General features: G+C 41.9%; 1 protein-coding gene across 1 annotated transcript in view; it reads left to right on the top strand.

The window, feature by feature from the left end:
• Positions 1–22,107, top strand: part of LOC124265277 — a 76,169-nt gene that overhangs the window by 38,807 nt on the left and 15,255 nt on the right. Inside the window, 7 exon segments of the mRNA XM_046700070.1 lie at positions 6,636–6,654; positions 12,492–12,584; positions 13,221–13,239; positions 16,303–16,655; positions 18,928–19,148; positions 19,766–20,020; positions 20,780–21,186. Coding sequence (XP_046556026.1) covers positions 6,636–6,654; positions 12,492–12,584; positions 13,221–13,239; positions 16,303–16,655; positions 18,928–19,148; positions 19,766–20,020; positions 20,780–21,186 — 1,367 coding nt within the window.

Genomic DNA, 22,107 nt, shown 5'->3' on the forward strand with positions numbered 1-22,107 from the left:
CGTTATGCAGTATCAGCACGGCACTAGTTTCCGTTGTGGTTTTTACGCTAATCCTGATTACCGTATGTTATAGCATGCTGCATGTCAAAGTACAAAACTGTCTTTGATACTGTAAATATCTTACAGTATCCACACGGCACTGGCTGTCGGTATTTTGGACAAAGGGGAATTGCGTTTCGGGAGTAGATTTTCCGTTTGCCTCTGAAATAATAATAATAATAATAGAATCAAATATGATTCATCAAGTTGTGCTTTGTTTTATGTTTCTGTGGTGTTTCCTGGTTTCCAAAATGTCCTCGTTATAACGTGTGGCAGGTCAAACAGAACAAGACTGACTTTGATACTGCAAACACAGGTTATCAAATATGAATACATGAATAGGTAGATCATGTCTTCAAACATTTTCAATGGAAAAACTGTGCATTTAATTCGTATGTGAAATCACGAGAAAGCGAACATCACACCAAACTTATACAAATGATTGTAATATAGATGGGTGAGTTCGATACAGCGCTGATAAAGCTTAATTGTTGCTATAAGCAGCGTAACACTGTCCCACTTATCTGATTTCAGTACTGAGCTGTGATTCTTCATCGAGTTCCTGTAAACTGTATACATTCTGTATTATTCTAGGTTGCCATGCCGACCGCGTAATATGGGTGAGTGAGGCACTGAAGACACCTCTGGCAGAGTTCACCAAGTGACGTGCTGGTCACGAAAGAATTGTTGAGCTAACAATATGATGATTTCAAAATGACTAGGTGTTCTGGTACTAAGGCATAATTTAATAGCATCCTGTGCGACATAGTTTGTTTGCCGTAAACGTCTGGACAAGAGGCACATCCACAGGCTATTCAAACTCCAGTTCGTGTAACTGGAAGCAGAATTTGATCGCCTGGGACAGCTTTCCACAAAGTATGTAACAGATGACACGCATGATGGAGAGTAACATTTTAGAACTTTTAATGACCTAGAGTGACTTGTAAATATGTAAATATATTCTTTGAAAGACTTTGCTATTGTTGGATAACACAGTGTCATCAATTTGCTCAACTAAAAGCTTTACTTTCACATGGATTTATGTAATGTGGCTGGCAATAAAATATATGTGTGTATGTGTAACAGCGTTTCTTTGGTATAACGCAGAGTTTAGTGACGTTATGGAACAGGGGCTCCTTTCACGAAGCAACCTTTACTAAGGTTAACCTTAACTCCCATTCTTTAACATTGTACTAAGGTTATCTTAGTGACATACGTCACCTCAGTGCTTTGTGACAGGAGGCCCAGCTCCTCAAGGTGTTAAATCACACATACATCTACATACAGGCTACTCTAGTTATGTCGAACATGGATCACTCCAAATAACCGTCAAAGGAACTTTGTTTTGTGGCGTTGCTCCCTGTTTTCAGGAGCAGTTAGCCCTATCTATTCAATTTCCAATGAGTGAATATATATTCCTAGTCAGCAAAGCGCGCACGCGCACGCACTGTGCTAATGCGTTTGAGTGGGGAGGCCGAACGGAACATGTCATAATTATGGAATCCTAGAAGGGCATCGCATTATATAGCGTTGTAGCCCTTAAAAAGACTTTTTTTTAAACTCTCAAATTCAACCAAAGCACGACAAAGTTGCATTTTGTCTTTTTTGTTGCATTGTCTCGCATCGAAAACTTATGATTGAGTGAGTGAATGAGTGTGGTTTTATGGGACCTTTAGCAATATTTCAGCAATATCACGGCTGGGGAACACCAGAAATGGGCTTCACACATTGTACCCACGTGAGGAATCTAATCCGGGTCTTCGGTGTGACGCACGAACGCTTTAACCACTGTGCTACCCCACCGCCTCTGTGTTGAAATACACCCAAAATCGATTGCATACTCGATTCAATACTTACGGACAATAACTCCAAGGCAGAAAACAGAAATACGACGGTGTCGATGACGTTAATTTTAAAATAATCCTTGTTCATGGCTAACTGACAAGCTGCCCTTTTGACGTGTCTATCCCTACCCCTACGCTACGACGTACGTGTCCAAGAAAACAAATGATAAACAATTGCATCTCTACTTCAAATATAACTAAGGCCAGTAAATCCAGATGAAGTGGTCTAGGTACGCGACATTCCACGGGTGCATTGTAGGACTGTGGACATAGTTGCCGTGTTGCTGTTTAAAGGGACACTGATCCAGAGCAATCCCCGGGTCTGGTTGCTGCTTTTGTTATTGTTTTCCTCCCGCGAATACAATGTGATATTACAATTTACAGAAAACACACTCTCATAACACTCTCCCACTTAAGGAAAAGAAAGTTTCACAGAACCTTGCTGTTACAATCATCGCAACATCTTGCAGAATTACCATAATACTGACTGACTGACTGAGTTTAGTTTTACGCCGCTTTTAGCAATATTCCAGCAATATCACGGCGGGGGACACCGGAAATGGGCTTCACACATTGTGCCCATGTGGGGAATCGAACCCGGGTCTTCGGCGTGACGAGCCAACGCTTTAACCACTAGGCTCCCCCACCGCCCCTTACCATAATACAATGCACATACAAACATACAGCAACATCAAGTCATTATGCATTACAACCTGGAAAGGGCATCAGCACAAACATATTGTCTTTGCCTCTAAAGGGGCAAGGCAATTGCCGTGGACTGGTTGTTGCTTTTTGCTTTTTTCCCCGCGAGTATTCGGATGATATCCCAGAATCCTTGACTGGGTTGCCATCTCTGCTGCGCCAACCGCAAGCGCAATTGGTATGATATGTATGATATGTATATCCTGACATTGATCAACAAAGATGAACTCTTTTTTACACACTAATAGTTCCATCTTCATCATTATGATAACAAATGAAACCAGTTTGAAGTTTGACTTTATCTGCCAGTGGTAAAATATGTTAGGACTGAAAAAATGTACGTTCTTTATATTTTGGTCTCATAATCCTACCTAATCTATTGTGTTATTTTTATGCATTTCGGAACATCATAAAAAGGAAAAGGGTCTGTTTTAGTGAATTTATAACGTGACTGTAATATTTAGACATGTTATAGATTGCCTATGTGAATCATATTTCACACACACGCCAAAGTGCGACCTTTTGTATGTTGTCTCTCTCATCGAACTTCACGGCGAAAATAATGAAGTGAAATTATTCTGTTGGATAATACGACAAATGAATAAGACAAAAATACAAATATTAAAATTAAAATCGACTAAAGAGCAATAATGTCAGGCTGTTACCTTGTTCGAAGAATGTATCAATCAATATCCGCATAAAGGAACGAAATGCCATTCATCCGCAGCTGACAAAGACATATGGTTCCAGGTCGTGTCTTTTAATAGTTAAATATGCAAAAACTGTATAAATCACTATAAGTGATGACCAGGAACGGTTTTTATGGATAGACAACTTCTTTATTGCAATCGATGCGACGTTTCGGTGTAGAAGCTACCACAGTGTTGGCATCTACACCGAAACGTCACATCTATCCATAAAAAATTATTCCTGTTTATCATCCCAGCTTCAAAATGTCACTCAAAGAAGTGAAAACTAGTGATAGTTTCTCAACTGGTCACGTGACTGTTTCAGGGTTGGTTTTTTTTTACATTGGTGAATAGTTTTATTGGTCCCCCAAGAGAGCACACCAACTATTTGCAAGATGTCCACCTTTCTTTGGACAGACAACAATTAGCAATCAATCAAGGCATTGGCGGATAATCTTTTGACGGGAGGGCGTTGTTTTTACACAGGCACTTTACGAAAGAGTGTATTCAGTATACGTAAGTAAACACTAACTTTTGCCAATCCGCTGCGCGAGATAAAAGTAATTAATCAATCAGCGTGTTATCAGTTAATCCCTTGATCGACGTTTTTTTTTTAACTCAGCTGATAATTCCTCTTGTTAACAAGACGCATATTGCATAGTGTGTAATAAATTTGCCACATCAGACCTTAATTAATAATGTTGAGTCTATGCTCCAGACACGAGAAATGATAAATGGGAACCGTTGTCGGCTAATCTGAGTGGTGTTACCACTAATTATACTTGTTATAATTTCAGTAACTGACCATCAAGTGAATGATGACAAATAAACAGGTTTATAACACCAAACATGGGTTACAGCAAGGGAGTAGTAATCGTTGTATTGCAAGCAATTTTAATTGCCTAAACAAATTTAAGGGTCGACGCTGTTTTGAGGATACAAACGGAATTTCATTGTTACATAAGAAATACATGTAAGCATTTGCTGTGTACTAAAGCTAAAACCACAAAGCAGTATTTTGTCTGTCACATTATTTAGTATTAAAATAAATAGTCTGTCAAAGATTTTAAGTGATTCAGTCGATGGATAACTTTTTGTGGATGATTTTAATGTTTCCTGTCGTGGTGATCTGTCCTAAAAATTATCTTCAATGATTCAACCTCTCGGAATACGTATAAATCCATTTATTGCTGCTATTAACATTGAGCAGGAAATTATATCTCCTTCCCGTCTTCTTTCTTCTCCTCATTGAAAGTTAGTAAGGCCACAAGTTGACCTGACCCTTACAACTTACAAGAAATCAGAATCAAGCGAATTGCAATATAGACAAGAATTTAACCAATTACAAAGAAAATATATTACATACCAAATTCTTATTTACAGATGAATCCTAGGATGGTGGCGCAGTTGCTTGTGCCACTGTCATTGGATCCAGATATAATATCTTCTAGAATACCGGATAACAGCTCTATTTTAACAGCAGCAAACGCCATATTAACAACCCTTAAATATATTTAAAAACACCCAAAGTACAAACAATATATACTGAGTCAAAAAAAACACTTCACATTCTTTCTTCAGGGCACTATAAAAGAACAGGAGATGGTAAGATGGTTAAATTATTATTATTTCATTGCTGAGATCTGTGTGATGTACTCAATACACTGACAGTGCCATAATCAGTTCCATTAGGCTACACCGCCGTTCCAAAACATGGGTATACAGAATGTCAAGGCACAAGAATAAAAATGCGAAATTTCTCAGTTCAATATTGTGTATGGCCGCCTCGCGCATTCACCACTGCCAAACACCGTCTCCTCATCGACTGCCTGATGCTTGTGAACACGTTGTTGGGGGTTCTGCGCCATTGCTCTTGCACGACAGCGCCAAGTTCCTGCAAATTCTAAGGCTGCTTCCTAAGACCACGAAGCCTTCTCCCAAGTGCATCCCAAACGTGCTCTATTGGATTAAGGCCAGGGGACCGCGATGGCCAGTCCATGACGTTGATTCCAGCGTTTTGAAGGAAATTTCGTGTCAACATCGCGGTATGCGGCCGAGCATTATCATGCTGGAACTGTAGACCTGGGCCATGAGCCGCCATGAAAGGAACGAGTTCAGGGGTGAGCACCTGGTCGCGGTAAGCAGCAGCTGTGAGGTTTCCAAGGATGACCTGAAGACGAAAACGGTTGTTCCCACAGAAAGCACCCCACACCATGCAACCTCCGCCCCCGAATCTGTCGACTTCCTGTACACAACATTAGGCAAACCGTTCACGACCGACAGAAATCTGTCACGTAGGTGACGTAGGACGATTTGACGGTCTTCTGCTCGTGACGTCACACGTGGGCGACCCGACCTTGGGCGATCAGAAGCGGTGCCAGTTTGTTGTAGTCGACCTCGCAAGTCATACACAGTACGACGGCTGCATCCCATTGCTCTTGCGACGTCAATAACTGATCTTCCCGCTTGCAACATGCCAAAGGCACGTTCACGTTGCACATTTGACAATCGTGGCATTTCAAGTACCGTTAGAACTGTGGTTTAAAAGTGTTTTTTCAATTTTTGAGGCCAATGCAAACACGTGCATATGAAGAAAACTTCGATGCGAAGATCACGTGATCGACTGCACGTGCAAAACCTGATTTGGCACTAACGTCATTTGCACGACGAATGGATGGGTTTGAGTGGGTTTTGCTAACGTTTTTCTAGAGTCGAAAGATAGGGTTCCCATTTCGGATGCATAGATATATCATCAGAGAAACATTATTCATTATTTTTCAAATTACATTTTGTGAAGTTTCTTTTTTGACTCAGTATATATAATATTTTCAGACTCCCTTTCATGCCTTCAGGCTATAAAAAATCTGTCTGATAAACATCCACTTTTAGTTGAATTTATTAAATTAACGAACCGCAAAAGAAACGCCACACCGATAGAGGTTTCTTAAAGCACACACTTTACCTCCCTCTAATGAACAAACAAAACGGAGGATTGAGTTCTGACTTGATAATTATGGTTAACACATTTTCAGGAATCACATTCAGAGTTCACACGAACAAAATTACCAAAAATGGTACCATTAGGATACCTCAAAGTCAATATCGTGTTCGGCCTCCATGGGCATCGATGACGGCCTTGCATCGTCTGTACATGGAATTACTTAGCCGGTTCATGAAGGCCACAGGCACTTGGGTCCATACTCTGCGAAATGTCTGATCGAGTCCAGCCGCAGTTGTCGGCCTTGGTTGGAGGTCAGTCAGTCTTCTTTGAATCTCGTCCCAAATGTGTTATATTTGTCTTAAATCCGGACTGAGTGCAGGCCATTGTAGGGTTTGGATGCCATGTTGTCTTGAAATCCAGTGTTGCTCTGGCAGTGTGGGTACGTGTGTTGTCTTGCTCGAAGATGTGATTTCTCTGACGTTCAAAATCTGGTACAGGGTGGGGTCTTATGACTTGGTCAGTATAGCGAGCAGCTGTCACACCATGATGCTTGGACCACCCCACGAGTCTCTTTCAAGAATACACGCATTGGAAAACAGTTCCCCACACTGTCGCCATACTCTCACTCTGCCATCGGCTGTTGAAACATCAGCTTTCACCAGAAAAAAAGCACAGTTCTCCATTGTCGATAACGCCAAGTACGATGCGGAGGTGCCCATTGCAGTCGGTTTGTGCGGTGACGAGCGGTGATGACAGGACCACGATATGGTCTGTGACAGCAGAGGTTTCTTTCGCGCAAACGTCGACGCACTGTATCGGCACTAATGGGTCTGTTGTGAATCCCAGTGGTATGGCGTGCTGTTTTCGTCGCTCGAGTGAAGCGTTCCTGCAGATGGTTGCGCACAATCTGTCGGTCTTGGCGTTGTGATTGTAACTGAAGGTTGTCCAGTGAGTGGATTGTCATGGATGCTGTTAGTGGCCTGATACCGCTCCTGCAGTCGGTAGATTGTTCTAACATCAACATTAAAATGATTGTCTACCTTCCGTGCAGTCTGGCCAGCATGCAATCGTCCCAAGGCTTGGTTCCTCTGATCTATCGTAAGTCGTGGCATGGCGATTGTGGCAAAACAAGAATGATTTCAGGCGGGTTTAGGACTAGCTTTCATTGGCATTGTTGTCACGATATGCACGTGCATTTTGGTTTTTCACGAATGTCACACAGAACTTTTTACCACGTTGCCTTTGTAGGTGCGTTTGGTCGATATGCTTTCTCATCAGAAAACACACTGATGCTGGTAATAACTGTCAATTTGGATTGAAAAACATGCCAACAAAACGATACAATCATAATAAAAACACTACCTTGTAAGCACAAAATTTTGTATTGGGTTTTAAAAGTTGCGTTTCTTTTGCGATTCAGTATATACTGAACTTGCAACTGTCCAATACGACATTGTCTTCTGTTAGTTACCCAGCCATGTTTGAATCTCTTAATAAATCTGTGACACTGCTTCTGACCCCATTCTTTGATTACAAAGCTCTCATTAGATCGTACATCCGCGATCTGATGCAAAAGAAGTGGGGCACTCAAGTAGGTATTAATAAATTACATGCAATTAAACCAACCATTTGTTACACCTACTTGGGTTGTCAGTCCAGATTTGACGATGCAACGATGTCGCATTGGCCACAGCAGGTATACACATGAATATTTTATTGAAAGATGAGGGTCCTCCATTTTGCATCCTTTGTAATAAGAGAATCACCGTCCAGCATGTTTTGCTTGACTGTAGTCATTTTTCCATTACAAGGGAAAATATTTCAGTGCCAAAACAGTTAAGGATAGTTTTAGCAATGTTAAATAATTTTAAAATTGAAGTTTTAAAAGTAATAGAACTAATTGCTAAAGTTTGATTGATATATAGATGTATATTTATTATTGGTGGTGAGCTTGTTAGTGGCTGTATCATTAAAGAAGTTACTCAGAGAACTGAGCATCAGTAAGAGGAACCCCAGAGCATTACCTGAAGCATCAGTAACAGGAACCCAGGGCATTACCTGAAGCATCAGTAAAAGAATCAGGGGCATTACCTGAGAAAGCATCAGTAAGAGGATCCCGGGGCATTACCTGAAGACTCAGTAAAGAAACCCAGATCATTACCTGAAGCAAGTAACAAGGAGCAGAGTAAGGGAACGTAGCGCATTACCTGAACCTCAGACCTGAAGCATCAATGATTACCTGGAAGCATCAATAAGAGGAACCCTTAGACGAGGGTTACCTGCAGCCTCAGTAAGAAGGAACCTAGAGCATTACCTTAAGCATCAGTAAGAGGATCCAGGGCATTACCTGAAGCATCAGTAACAGGAACTCTTTAGCAGAATCCTCAATAAGAGGAACCTAGATCATTACCTGAAGCCTCATTACCTCAGGTCATTACCTGAAGCATCAGTTACAGACCATCAGTAGGAGGAACGTGGGCATTACCTGAAGCATCAGTAACAGGACCAGGGCATTACCTGGAAGCATCAGTATTACCTGAAGGAGGACATTACCTGAACCATCAGTAGGAGGAACCGGGCATTACCTGGAAGAAGCATCGGTAACAGGACCCGGGGCGTTACCTGAAGCATCAAAGCACCTGGAAGCCTCGGTAACAGGAACTCAGGGCATTACCTGAAAAATCAGTAAGAAAACCCAGAGGCATTACATGAAGCAACAGTAAGAGGACGGAGCATTACCCGAAGCATCAATAAGAGAACCCAGGGCATTACCTGGAAGCCCCAGTAACAGGAATCAGGGCATTACCTGGAAGTATCAGTAAGAGGAGCGTGAACATCAATGTAGGAACCCAGAGTATTACCTTAAGCATCAGGAAAAAGCAGAGCATTACCTGGAAGCAACGGTAAAGGAACCCAGGCATTGCGAAAGCATCAATAAGAGACCAGGGGCATTACCTAAAGCGGAGCTCCGGGGCATTACCTCGAAGAGCATCAGTAAAGAGGAACCCAGGCATTACCTGAAGCATCAGTAACAGGAACCAGGTATTACCTTAAGCATCAGTAAGAAAAAAGCAGGCATTACCTGAAGCAACAGTTACCGTAAGAGGAACCCAGAGCATTACCCGAAGCATCAATAAGAGAACCCAGGGCATTACCTGAAGCATCAGTAACAGGAACTCAGGGCATTACCTGAAGCATCAGTAAGAGGACCCAGGGCATTACCTGAAGCCTCAGTAAGAGGAACCAGAGCATTACCTGAAGCATCACTAACAGGAGCTCAGGGCATTACCTGAAGCAACAGTAAGAGGAACCCGGAGCATTACCCGAAGCATCAATAAGAGGACCCAGGGCATTACCTGAAGCCTCAGTAACAGGAACCCAGGGCATTACCTGAAGCATCAGTAAGAGGACCTAGGACATTATCTGAAGACTCAGTTACACGAACGTGGAGCATTACCTGAAGCATCAGTAACAGGAACCCAAGGCATTACCAGAAGTATCAGTAAGAGGAACCCTGGGCATTACCCGAAGCCTCAGTAAAAGGAACCCAGATCATTACCTGAAGCATCACTAACAGGAACCCAGATCATAACCTGGAGCCTCAGTAACAGGAACCCAGAGCATTTCCAGAATCCTCAATAAGAGGAACCCAGATCATTACCTGAAGCCACAGTTAGACGAACGTAGAGCATTACCTGGAGCCTCAGTAACAGGGACTCAGGGCATTACCTGAAGCCTCGGTAAAAGGAACCAGGGCATTACCTGGAGCCTCAGGAACAGGAATCCAGAGCATTACCTGAAGCCTCAGTTAGAGGACCCAGAGCATTACCTGGAGCCTCAGTATGAGGAACATAGAGCATTACCCGAAGCATCAATAAGAGGAACCAGGGCATATTGATAAAACTAATGCAATTTGGTTAGGATCATAAGCGGGGTGTGATGAAAGATTATGTTATGATATCAAAATAGAATGACACAGAGAAAAAGGCTTGACAAAATTAATAGACTGTTGGCAGTCTGGAGAAAAAGGCATTTAACATTAACAGGAAAGATTACAGTTATCAAGACATTAGCAGTTTCAAAATTAGTACATATTTTTAACACATTACCCAATCCACCCAAAACTTTTATTACTTAACTTGAAAGATTATTCTTCAAATTTATTTGGAATCGCAAATATGATAAAATTATAAGAGAAACTATGAAAAGATTTTAAATAAGAGGGTGGGCTACGGATGATTGATATACAAACTTTTATTGAAGCTTTAAAAATCTCCACTTTGAGATTACATTGTAGAAAAATCGCTGCAAGTAATCCATGTAATATACCCTTCAATGATATATTCAAGTTTGGGGCAAATGCTTCAAAAGTTTTTGACATCCAAAACCGTTATTGGATTGATGTTCTAAAACATAGACTAAATATTGTAAAGAGACTAAAGTTGATGCAGACAATATTAGTCATATTCTAGCTCAGCCTTTATGGTTTAATCACAGATTAACAGATACCCATCACTTCATAAAACACTTGGCTGATAAAGGAATCTTAACTATCAAAGATATGTGTGATAAACCTGGATTAATACCTCTGTAACATTAAAACATATGTATGATATTAGAGGAACAATGTTGGATTGCAACTATGTTATACACATCTTGCCTATACCCTGGAAACTAACCATTAGAAATAACGTGATGATACCTATCAACAATATGGACATTACCATTTGTAACAAAAGCCTCATGTCAGTCTCAATGAGACTTTTTATGATAAATCTATCTCAGATAACAGATAACCCTTTTGAGTAAACTTAAGATATTTTCGATTTCAGTTTAATGGGAAACACTTTTAGAGTTAATACATTCTAACGACTTTGAATGGCATAAGATATGAACAATAGCTTGAGATTTATAGATATGATTTAAAAGAATATCTGATCTTGCTTAAAATTCTTGGTTTAAATTAAGTAACTTCTGAAAACATGGAATAAAGGAAACAATATATTTTGAAAAATGGACTTTTGAAATTGAGCCGGTACTAACTACATTCTGCGTTAACACGTGTTCTATGACCTACAGAAACAATCTTTGTATTTGTCCAGCATTTTGGACAGCACGGACCAATAAACACCCTCAACGAAACAAAAGCATTCAAAATTACCCTAACAGGTCTGGTTTCGGTACCTTCAAGCCAACAAAATATGAACATTATAAGATTGGCTGAAGCGTCAAATTGTTTCTCTCTTTTGTCAGTGAACTACCAGGTCTGATGACCGACTTATGAAAATGAATGATTGATGCAGCTTGTCTTTACACCGCTTTGGCAATATTCAAGCAATGCAACGGCTGTGAAACGTAGCACGCGTTGAAATTCAAATTCAAATAATATGCTCCTTTTTCACCGGCGAGGCAGGTTACTTCACGATTTCTCTAACACTTGGTCCCATCACTACTTGATAATGGAAGTTTAAAAAAATAAAATAAAATTGTGAAAATAAGCAAAGATTTGTTATACTTGTGGGAAGGGGTTTTAATTGTTTGCACTGTCAGGACCGTTGGTTTGAATATCAGATTTGTCTCTGTTATAATAATTCAAACCTAATACGTTTTGTCATAAATAATATATAATTAAATGGATAAATAATTAATATTCTAATTTATGTTATATATAAACCCGAGCCGTGTTTCTACCCATTTCTCTCTTGAAAGAATCAATTTTAAAAGTCATAGAAGTTTATTTTCACTTCAAATATCTACGCACACTTGGAAAACTAATACCCTTTGCATACGTCAAATAAACATCAGAGGCCAAGAACTAAAATGCTTATCATTAAATTTGATTGGAACCATTATAAAGTACATATTCTGCTGTGAAATATACGATTATTTTTTCTTTCCATTTAGAAATCGTTTCCTTCGTCTGCAGAGAATGAGTGACTAACTGACCCATTCACGAATTGCTTCATTGAGAAATATCGGTCGTAATATGACAAGGGTGACGCTGATAACCTAACGAACGGGTCCATATTGGACCTACAGGGGGATTGGGACTATGCCATGTGTTTCGATATGTTTTTAGCAATCTTAAAAAGCCAATCATGTGATAATATAAAAAAGGGAATATTTGCAAAAGATATTACATTCATATACGAAGGTGTATTTACACATAACAATAATAATATATGTAGCATAATCACGTGTGTAAGCAACCGCTCCCCTTTAAAAGATAGATTAACCCAAATGTTTGAGTCACGTGACAAGGGGTTCCTATAAAAGACTGTGTCTCAGGGGTCAGCATCATCGCCAGAAACTACTGGATTGATCATGTGGACGGTCGTGGCGTTGTTAATGATCCCCCTTCTCTTTGGGGTAAGTGGTTTATTGTTTCTGTATCTTAGTTTGGCGTTCTATCGGACACAGGCGCTTTCTGCAGAATTGTCTACCCTGGTAGTACCAGGAACTACTAGCTCGGATTTTATATTCTGCTTGAATATATTGATTCATTCATGAACATCTAAACCGCCATCCTGAGTGTAACGTCTAGACCTACGTCTAGTTATGCCTGACGTGCAGAGTCTGACAAGTTAAGGTTGGCGTGTTGAGCCCTGCACTTTGTGCGATGTGCTCTACATCTTCGTAGCCCTGAGATCAGTTTCTGATACGTTGAACATGATGATTGTGGGAAACGCCATGGTCAGTAAATGTATACATACCACGGTTCAAGTTTAATTCAACACAACAGGGTTTATTCTTAACAATATCAGGGCAGTGTGAAGCTTTGTACGGATTATAAGAATCAAAAAGGTATTTCAAAATAGTGCCAATCTAGCAGTGGCAGTGGAAGGCGAGGCAGTAGCAGTAGTAGTATCGGTACTAGAAATGTCCGAACATTAATCCAACAACTACCCGATCAGCAAGTAGACGAATTGGTTGAGTTCTAGTTAGTTACCTAGCGACCGAATGTGGAATATATTAGTGCTTAATTCTGCTGTGATTGCGTTTCAGGGGACCCTGTCTTCAGTTGGTAAGTACCATATTGATTGAGGCATGTGCCAACACATTTAGTGATTAAACACGTTCGTGGTTTTCGCTAACCATAGGTTGTAAAGGGAGAGGGGAATAGCCAAGTTATTAAGGACCATCGCGCTCATTTTCCATATCCCGAGATTCCATAAAACCGTACCCTCAGATTATTGTAAGAAATACAAATGTTTCTGAAAGAGGAAGTGCGTATAAATGACATTGACTAGACATTTGAAATTTCATATCTTGAGTTAACGTGAACAGTTTTGGACACGTTCATGCCTGACTATTACCTGATTCGTATACGTGTTGGTACCTTCGAGCACAGGAGCGTTGCTGAAATGCGCAGAAAAGCCGTCTTCATAGAACTTCAAGAGATGAACTTCGGTTTAATTCTTAAAATACAAAAGTGCTTCTCTATAGCAAAATTAAACTGTTTAACTTAAACTTCACAATCACGTGTTACATTTAAGGCCAAACAAGGGTGTTTAGGAAATGAAAATCTCGAATTCATGTGAATTTAAACTTAACATTTATAAGAATTTCTAACTCCATATGGGGGCACCAGTGGCCCTTTTCGTCTGTGCTGTGCTCATTAGGCTTGACAGAGACCAATGATCGCGGGTTCGAATCCCGGTTCGTCACTAGATGTTTTAGCACCGTGCCTCTACTGGTGGGTTTTACACAACAGGTATGCTTTACTTCGTACTGTTATGTTGTACTGGTATACCCGGGTTAGAACCGAGCACAGATTTGTCGTATGAGTGGACAAACGGGATCGGGGGATCAGATGCGATGACTTGGTACACTCATTTTATCGTATCTCATTTGATCGATCCTCGTGATGCCAATCACGGGACTCAAGTATTTACAGACCGCCATCATATAGCTGGAATATTGCTGAGTGCCGCATTAAACAACAAACAAACAAAAACAAACAGATATACTGCAATACTGTTTAGAAAGCCGTTAAACCAAAGTCACTTTTGTCAGTAAGGCTGGTTATTATATCATTATGACCGCCTTTTAGATTCACTAATACCCACTGAATGGGTGGTACAGACAGGGTATATTGACGCTGTCCCCCGATGTCAGCCCATGGGACAACTATGAGATATGAATGTCACTTAATGATAATACCTGTTGTCCAACAAAAAGTCTTCATATACAAAGAATTCATATTGAAACCGGAAGTATAACCGGACCGCTATTCCTAGCCCTGGAAATATCGTTGTCTGCTGATGAAACTAACTTCTTTTCTAACTTGTCATGGAAAAAGTCAGGGATTCTTCATTTTATAACGGCACATTTTGTCATGGTAAGGCGATAGTTTGTCTTGACGGGACGTCGGGTAGTTTCGAGGTTCAAGCATTCGCTCATCACGCCAAAATACCGGGATCGATTCCCACTCATACAATGTGTGAAATTAATGTCTGGTGTCAAGAGCCGTGGAATTGCCGAATTAGAGCGGCATAACACCAAACTCATTTACTGACCGTGTCGACCGTGAGGACGCTGATGCCATGGAACTATTTGATCTGATATTATCTGTATGCTACATAGACACATCACATCTGTTGAAACCACCAATAACCGGTGGCCATTAAAGCCCTAAGTATAGAAGCGTCTGTCCATGTAACTTGTCACATGACTCTGCTGTCAATCTGTATTATCAGCGGAACAGCTTGTGTTTCCAGGCTTCGCTGTGGACTCGTTCATCGTGTTCACTAAAATGATGTGCACTACATTCGAGAGCTCAGTCGCAAAGCTAACTTTCAAAGACGTGTATATTCCAACGTCGCGAAATGGCGGAGATATATTTCTAGGTGGTGCGTATACAGAATAAGAAAGCTGAAGGCCTGGAACATGCACGACCAACATTACAAAGAACAAGCCAGTACAAGCTAGAGTCCAGGTCAAAGTTCAATCCCTGACATACAGCTGTCACCATGACGTTGCATCAGCATATCTGAAATAACTTCTCCAGACATATACTTCAAGCAAAAATCTGAGATCCAATGATCAACTTCTATTAACCAACATATGTTATATTTGGAATTACACTTTCTTAGCAAAGTACAGATTCTAGTACTTTTGTTGGGTTGAGTCCCATCCGGGTGTGGGTTCGAATCCTGGATGGAACTCAACCCAACAAAAGTACTAGAATCTGTACTTTGCTAAGGAAGTGTAATTCCAAATATAACATCTGTTAACATTTGACCACTTTCTAAATGGCACTGTGTATTCTATTAACCATCCTGAAGATCAATCTCAAATCCTTCGGACAGAGATCATTCTCATTCTGTGCCCCTCCTCTCTGGAAATATCTTCTTATGTATATCAAAACTTCCTCATCTTTAGCTGTCTTCAAGTCCAAACTTAAAACACATCTCTTCTTCAAGTACTACCCTTGATACCCGCGCAAAGGATGTAAAACAGCGCATAAAAATGCACTTATTATATATTATTAAATGTGTAAAACTTGTTTGCGTCAAGTTTATCATGTCTGCATTGTAGCATATCTCGCATGGAGTAAATAAAACAAAGAGAATGAAATAACACCAGGGTTTTGTATGTAAACATGTATATATTTTGGCTGTTGTCTACTTAAGCACTATACGATCCTTCCCAAGCGCAGGCTTATCTCGCGAACGCACACGCATCCTGTATTGTCCATTCGCGACAACCACCTCAGTGCTGTGCTGAAAAAACGATTCAAGGGAAGGAACCTTCGGGCGACCCAGTCATCGGTAATTCCCTGTACAGAGTTGCGTGCCTTGAGGACGCCAGAAACTTGTGGTTGTGGGCTCCAAACCAGACTAGCCTTGGTTCTGTTTCTAGGTCTCTGATCCCCATACCCGTTCTCCTAGTGGTAAACATTTGGAACCTGACTTCCGGCTTTCTTCTGACATAACAATGTTGGAATACTGTTTAAAAGACAACTCACTCACTTGCTGTGAAATAGGAGTTAACCTATTTCACAACACTGAAGTTTAGGTTTTTCAGCCAAGATTAGATGCACGTTATTGAATTGAACAATAGCTGTTGTACCTTATATTTCCAGACACCGTTATCAGAAAGAATGTGGACAACTTGACCACAGATGAGCTCCTGGCCCTGGAGGAAGCAATGCATGACATCCAGCAGGATGAGGGTGCCATGGGATACCAGGCCATTGCCGCTTATCACGGAGCGCCGGCAGGATGTGTTGACGGTCACGGCCGCAAGGTGGCGTGTTGTCTCCACGGCATGCCCTCGTTTCCGTTGTGGCATCGTCTGTACGTTGTGCAGTTGGAGCGTGCTATGATGAGGCACAAGTCCACTGTGAGCATCCCGTACTGGGACTGGACACAGCCTCTAACTCACCTCCCAGATCTGGTGTCAGATCCTTTGTTTGTGGACCCGGAAGGAGGAAAGGTAAGGGCTATATCTTAGTTATGTGAGTGAGTGGCAGGGTGAGTTTTGGGTGTGTGTGTGAGTGAGTGAGTAAATATGAGTAAATATGAGTAAATATGAGAAATAGCTTTCACGAAGGACAGTAAAACATTAACATTTCACAGAATTCGAGTCTAAACATTAATCATTTTTAATTTTAACATATTCTACTTCTACTATGTGTCCCAGTCCACCCAGCTGTGAATGGGTACCTCGTAAGGATGGGAAAGCTTCATTAACTTGGTGCGCCTAGTAGGCAGCAAGAGGTGTATGATCCCCAGGGAGTTGAGATTGAAAATACGATATGCCGTTGTGATGGACATCCAATGATCGAGGGAAAACAAAGCGCCTTTGAGCAGTTGTACTGGATATCGGAGCTATACAAATGTATGTATGTATGTTTGTATGTATGTAAACAAATCGATGTCATATTTAATAATATTACAACACGAGGTATGGACCAGCAGCAACTAAAGCTAGGCCAAAGGTGTTCATGAGGAAGGTATGTCAGTGAACGAAAAGAGGAGTAGTGGGTTATGCCGTGTTCAAGGTCATGGTAGTTCTATAGCGCATTGCGCGGGTGTGGGCGTGTATACATCCATGTGCATCTGCACTAGTTCAGACTAATGTTGGTTTTAGAGTGTCCAGTGATAAACCATTCAGTAGTTTTACATGGAAACCTCCACAGTATACTCGAGCCAGTCTTTATCGTATCTCAACAATGCTGAACGCCAGGCGAGGTAACAACAAGTACCATCTTTCCACACACATGCATGAACTGACGCAACTGTCTCTGTCAGGCAGATACCAATGAGTGAGTGAGTGAGTGAATTTACTTTTACGCCGCACTCAGCAATATTCCGCTATATGGCGGCGGTCTGTAAATAATCGAGTGTGGACCAGACAATCCAGTGATCAGCAGCATGAGCATCGATCTGCGCAATTGGGAACCGATGACATGTGTCAACCAAGTCAGCGAGCCTGACCACCCGATCCCGTTAGTCGCCTCTTACGACAAGCATAGTCGCCTTTTGTGGTAAGCATGGGTTATGAAGACCTATTCTACCCCGGTCTGATACCAGTGCATTCTTACACCTTGTAGTTTGTGCTTCGAGATAATACGTGAACTTCCACACTGAGCAATACTCACGCTTTACAACAAGAATTGTTAAGACACACATTCACTGATTATCACATTCATTACGCCTAATACTACTGAAAATAACCTGCACTCCCATTGTGAGTAACATTGTGATAACGTATTTCATAATGGTTGTAATTTAAATGCATCTGTAAACATAGGCATTTTAATATTTTTCACGAGATTTGTACGAGCCTAAGGGATTGGTACACCAGGAAACTGAAGGTTACAGACAATGACGTGAAATACCTGGCGTAACAATACGTCACACACTTTAATAGGGTAACTCCGAGGTTGTCGGGTGTACAAGTGAGTGAGTGAGTTAGGTTTTACACCGCTTTTAGCAATATTCCAGCAATAGAACGGAGGGGGACTCTATAAATGGGCTTCTCACAGTGTACCCATGTGGGGAATCGAACCCGGGTGTTCGGCGGTAACCACTAGGCTATCCCACCGCCTCATGTTAGGTGTACGAAGAACGTCAGTTGTTACTGAGTGAGTGAGTAAGTTTAGTTTTACGCCGAACTGGTTTGGCAATCAGCAATAATCCAGTTACATGGCGGCGTTCTGTAAATAATCCAGTCTGGACCAGACAATCAAGTGATCAGCAGCATGAGCATCGATCTACGCAATTGGGAACCGATGATATGTGTCAACCAAGTCAGCGAGTCTGACCACCCGATCCCGTTAGTCGCCTCTTACGACAAGCACGGGTTATTGATGATCAATTCTAACCCGGATCCTCACAGGTCGTGTTACTTGAAAACCTCTAACATTATGTCTTTCTGTCCCTTAGGCCCCATCAGCCGCGGTGTTTGGGTGTTTATCATGACAGAGACTTGTCAGTTGTATATGTAACTACTCGCGTTAAATGAGTGAATGAGTGAATTGGGTTTTACGCCGCTTTTAGCAATATTGCAATATCACGGCGGGGGACACCAGAAATTGGCTTCACACATTGTACCCATGTGGGGGGGTCGAACCCGGGCCTTCGGCGTGACGAGCGAGCGCTTTAACCACTAACCTATCCCACCGCCCTCACACGTTAGATGAACATTAAGGACTGTACGCAATTGTATAACATCTGTATAACCTACTGACTATATCTTTCAGGCCCATGACAACGCATGGTATCGCGGAAATATCAAGTTTGAGCATCAGAAGACTGCAAGAGCTGTTGATGACCGCCTGTTCGAGAAGGTTGGACCAGGAGAGCATACCCGACTCTTTGAGGGAATTCTCGATGCACTTGAACAGGACGAATTCTGCAAGTTTGAGATCCAGTTTGAACTGGCACATAATGCCATCCACTACCTGGTTGGCGGTCGACACACGTGAGTCACGTTCTCTGTCCGTTATGAGTCCCCCTCTCTGTTGGTCGTGAGTGAAGTCTCAAAGTCTCACCAGTCTCCTTATCTTTCTAACCCGGGTTTCCATGAGAAATTACTGCAAATCTGTATTGAAGTCATATTTTCTATCATGTAGCCATCAAATTCTCTCGACAATGAAAGGTCCACGCAGGATAGTGTTCTTCTTGTTGTTTTATTAATTATATTTATGAAGGTCGACAAGAAAATATATCAGTGTAGAAAACACCATTCAAGCTTGAAAGTGGGCGATAAGGTAGCCGAGTGGTTAAAGCGTTCCCTCGTCACGCAGAAGACACGGATTCGATTCCCCTCATGGTTACAATGTGTTAAGCACATTTCTGGTGTCCCACGCCGTGACATTGCTGGAATATTGCTAAAAGCGGCGTAAAACCATACTCACTCACTCACTTACTCGAGCGTGAAGACTACACGAGGGTTTTAGTATTTCCTGTCAGCTCCTGTTTCTCTTGTCCCAAGAACCATATCATCAGGTACCAAAATAACACCTGATAGTTTCGTTGAGGACACCCTACTTATGCAAATACTGTGTTCTGAATGGATGTTCGTGCTTACCATTGAAGGTACTCCATGTCTCATCTCGAGTACACCTCCTACGACCCCCTCTTCTTCCTCCACCACTCCAACACCGACCGCATCTTCGCCATCTGGCAGCGTCTTCAGCAGCTCAGAGGAAAGGACCCCAACTCCGCCAACTGTGCACACAACCTCATCCACCAGCCAATGGAACCGTTCCAACGGGACACGAACCCTCTTGACCTTACCAGGGAAAACTCCAAACCAATTGACACCTTTGATTACTCCCACCTAGGCTACCAGTATGTATGATTATAATAATGAATGCGTCTGGTATTACGTCCAATTATAACAGTCTTTCAGCATTACCAAGGGAGAAGTGCCTTGTGTGGTACCGGTCTCAGACGTTTAGAAACCCTCGAAGGCAGGTATGCTTCTGAGAAACACGGTAACATCATCAGGGCGAAGTTTGGGTTCAAACCTTCCACTTCGGTATTCAGCATGCAAAGGGGCGTGACTCTTTAGAGCGGATGGCGTTGTGCCACCCCGAAACAGAGTAGAGTGTTCGGGAGCGGTACTGATCCACCAACATCATAGTCTATGGTCACGCCTTGTGACATTGCACCGAGGATGCCTGAGACAACTAGTACTGCCAGGCCTCCACCAGTCTTGCTTTCGTGTCTCATAGATCGCAGTCCATTGTGAAATGATACACTATTTGTATTTCTGAACTCACATAGGTGCAATGTAGGGAGTCCATCACTGCCGTGATGTTGCTCAAATATTGCGGTATGGAGCAAAACCATACTTACTCAATCATTCATTTAGTTTTAGGCTATTTATAACGAATATAGAATGGTTTCGGAGTGTTTGCAACGTTTTCTGAGACCCATGCACCCCTCGGACATCAACATAGTAACCAATATTTTATGTATTTTATCAGCTCGACACTAAAGGCAAACAACCGTTGAATAGACAGTTCATTCTGTCTCAAATCTGATAGGGAATGTCTAATCGCAAATTTTCTAATTTGTTGTTAACCAACACTACATTTTGTCCAGGTATGATGACTTGACCTTGAACGGTATGACACCTGAGGAATTGAACTCATACCTGCATGAAAGGTCAGGCAAGGAGAGGGTCTTCGCAAGCTTCCGACTCTCAGGTTTCGGCGGCTCTGCCAACGTGGTTGTCTACGCCTGCCGCCCCGCTCACGACGAAATAGCTGTGGATCAGTGCATCAAAGCCGGGGATTTCTTTGTATTGGGCGGCCCCACCGAGATGCCTTGGATGTTTTACAGAGCGTTCCACTACGACGTCACTGACAGCATCGCCGAGATCGACACCGACAGCCACCGTCACTATTATGTAAAGGCGGAATTATTTAGTGTAAATGGAAGTGCTCTCCCAAATGATCTCCTGCCTCAACCCACTATCGCACATAGGCCAGCCCGTGGACACGTTGATGGTAAATGGTCTTTGCATACATACAATCATTTGGACTTTGAGTGAGTGTCATTTTGTGAGTGGGTGTTCACTGACTGACTGGGTGGATGGGTGGGTTTATGATTGGTGTGGGCGGGTGAGAAAGGTTTAACACCGTTCTGCATGGTGTTCAATTATTCCACGTGATGTCAGCTTAATGTGGCATGAACACGGGAATTCAGGCATGTGTCGAACGTTTAGCACATTGTATATACTAATGGCAAATCCGGATGTTTGGAATGTGCCCAGAGAATTGTGCCGGCTTGTGCTGCCGTTCCCCTGATCAGTAAGATGTGCATCATTGAGAGTAAAAGGTCATGCTATGGAAGGTTCGAGGAGGGGAAGATCAAACTGATGCAGGTCGTAGCTGTTTGAGGCAGAATAAATTGGTCAGGTTGAGTGCCAGTAAATGGTCACTGGAAGGGTTATATTGGCTTTCGGAGTCATAGAAGAGAGACACCCAAGGCTACCCATACATCCTGTGATATCTGGGTCTATTTGTCAGAACGGGTGGTTATCATCCTAGTGGCCTAAACATATGGGAAATCCAGGATTGTTTGCACGTTTGCTACCATATGTATCCCACTACCCTGGGTATGCGGTTGTTCTACACCATCCCACGCCATCTTTGTCTGTTGTGACCAGTACCTCTTTACTTAGAAATTGACCTCAATATGTTTTTTGCGTTCATGGTGTTATAAATGTAAAACCGGGGTGCAAACTTTGTCTACATTCAAGCATTACTTCAGTGATCACATCGGCATTACGTTTACACCCCGTTTAGACTGCTTATTATACCGTTTACACAACAAGACAGCACGGGACCAGGGACCTCTATTTTATAACGAGTAAATCATAATGTGCATATTTCAAAATGCGCCAAATGCACAACCTGAAGCAAATT

Source organism: Haliotis rubra, unplaced genomic scaffold (genome assembly GCF_003918875.1).
Source record: "Haliotis rubra isolate DU_JTF1 unplaced genomic scaffold, ASM391887v1 Scf121, whole genome shotgun sequence".
Lineage (NCBI taxonomy): Eukaryota > Metazoa > Mollusca > Gastropoda > Lepetellida > Haliotidae > Haliotis > Haliotis rubra.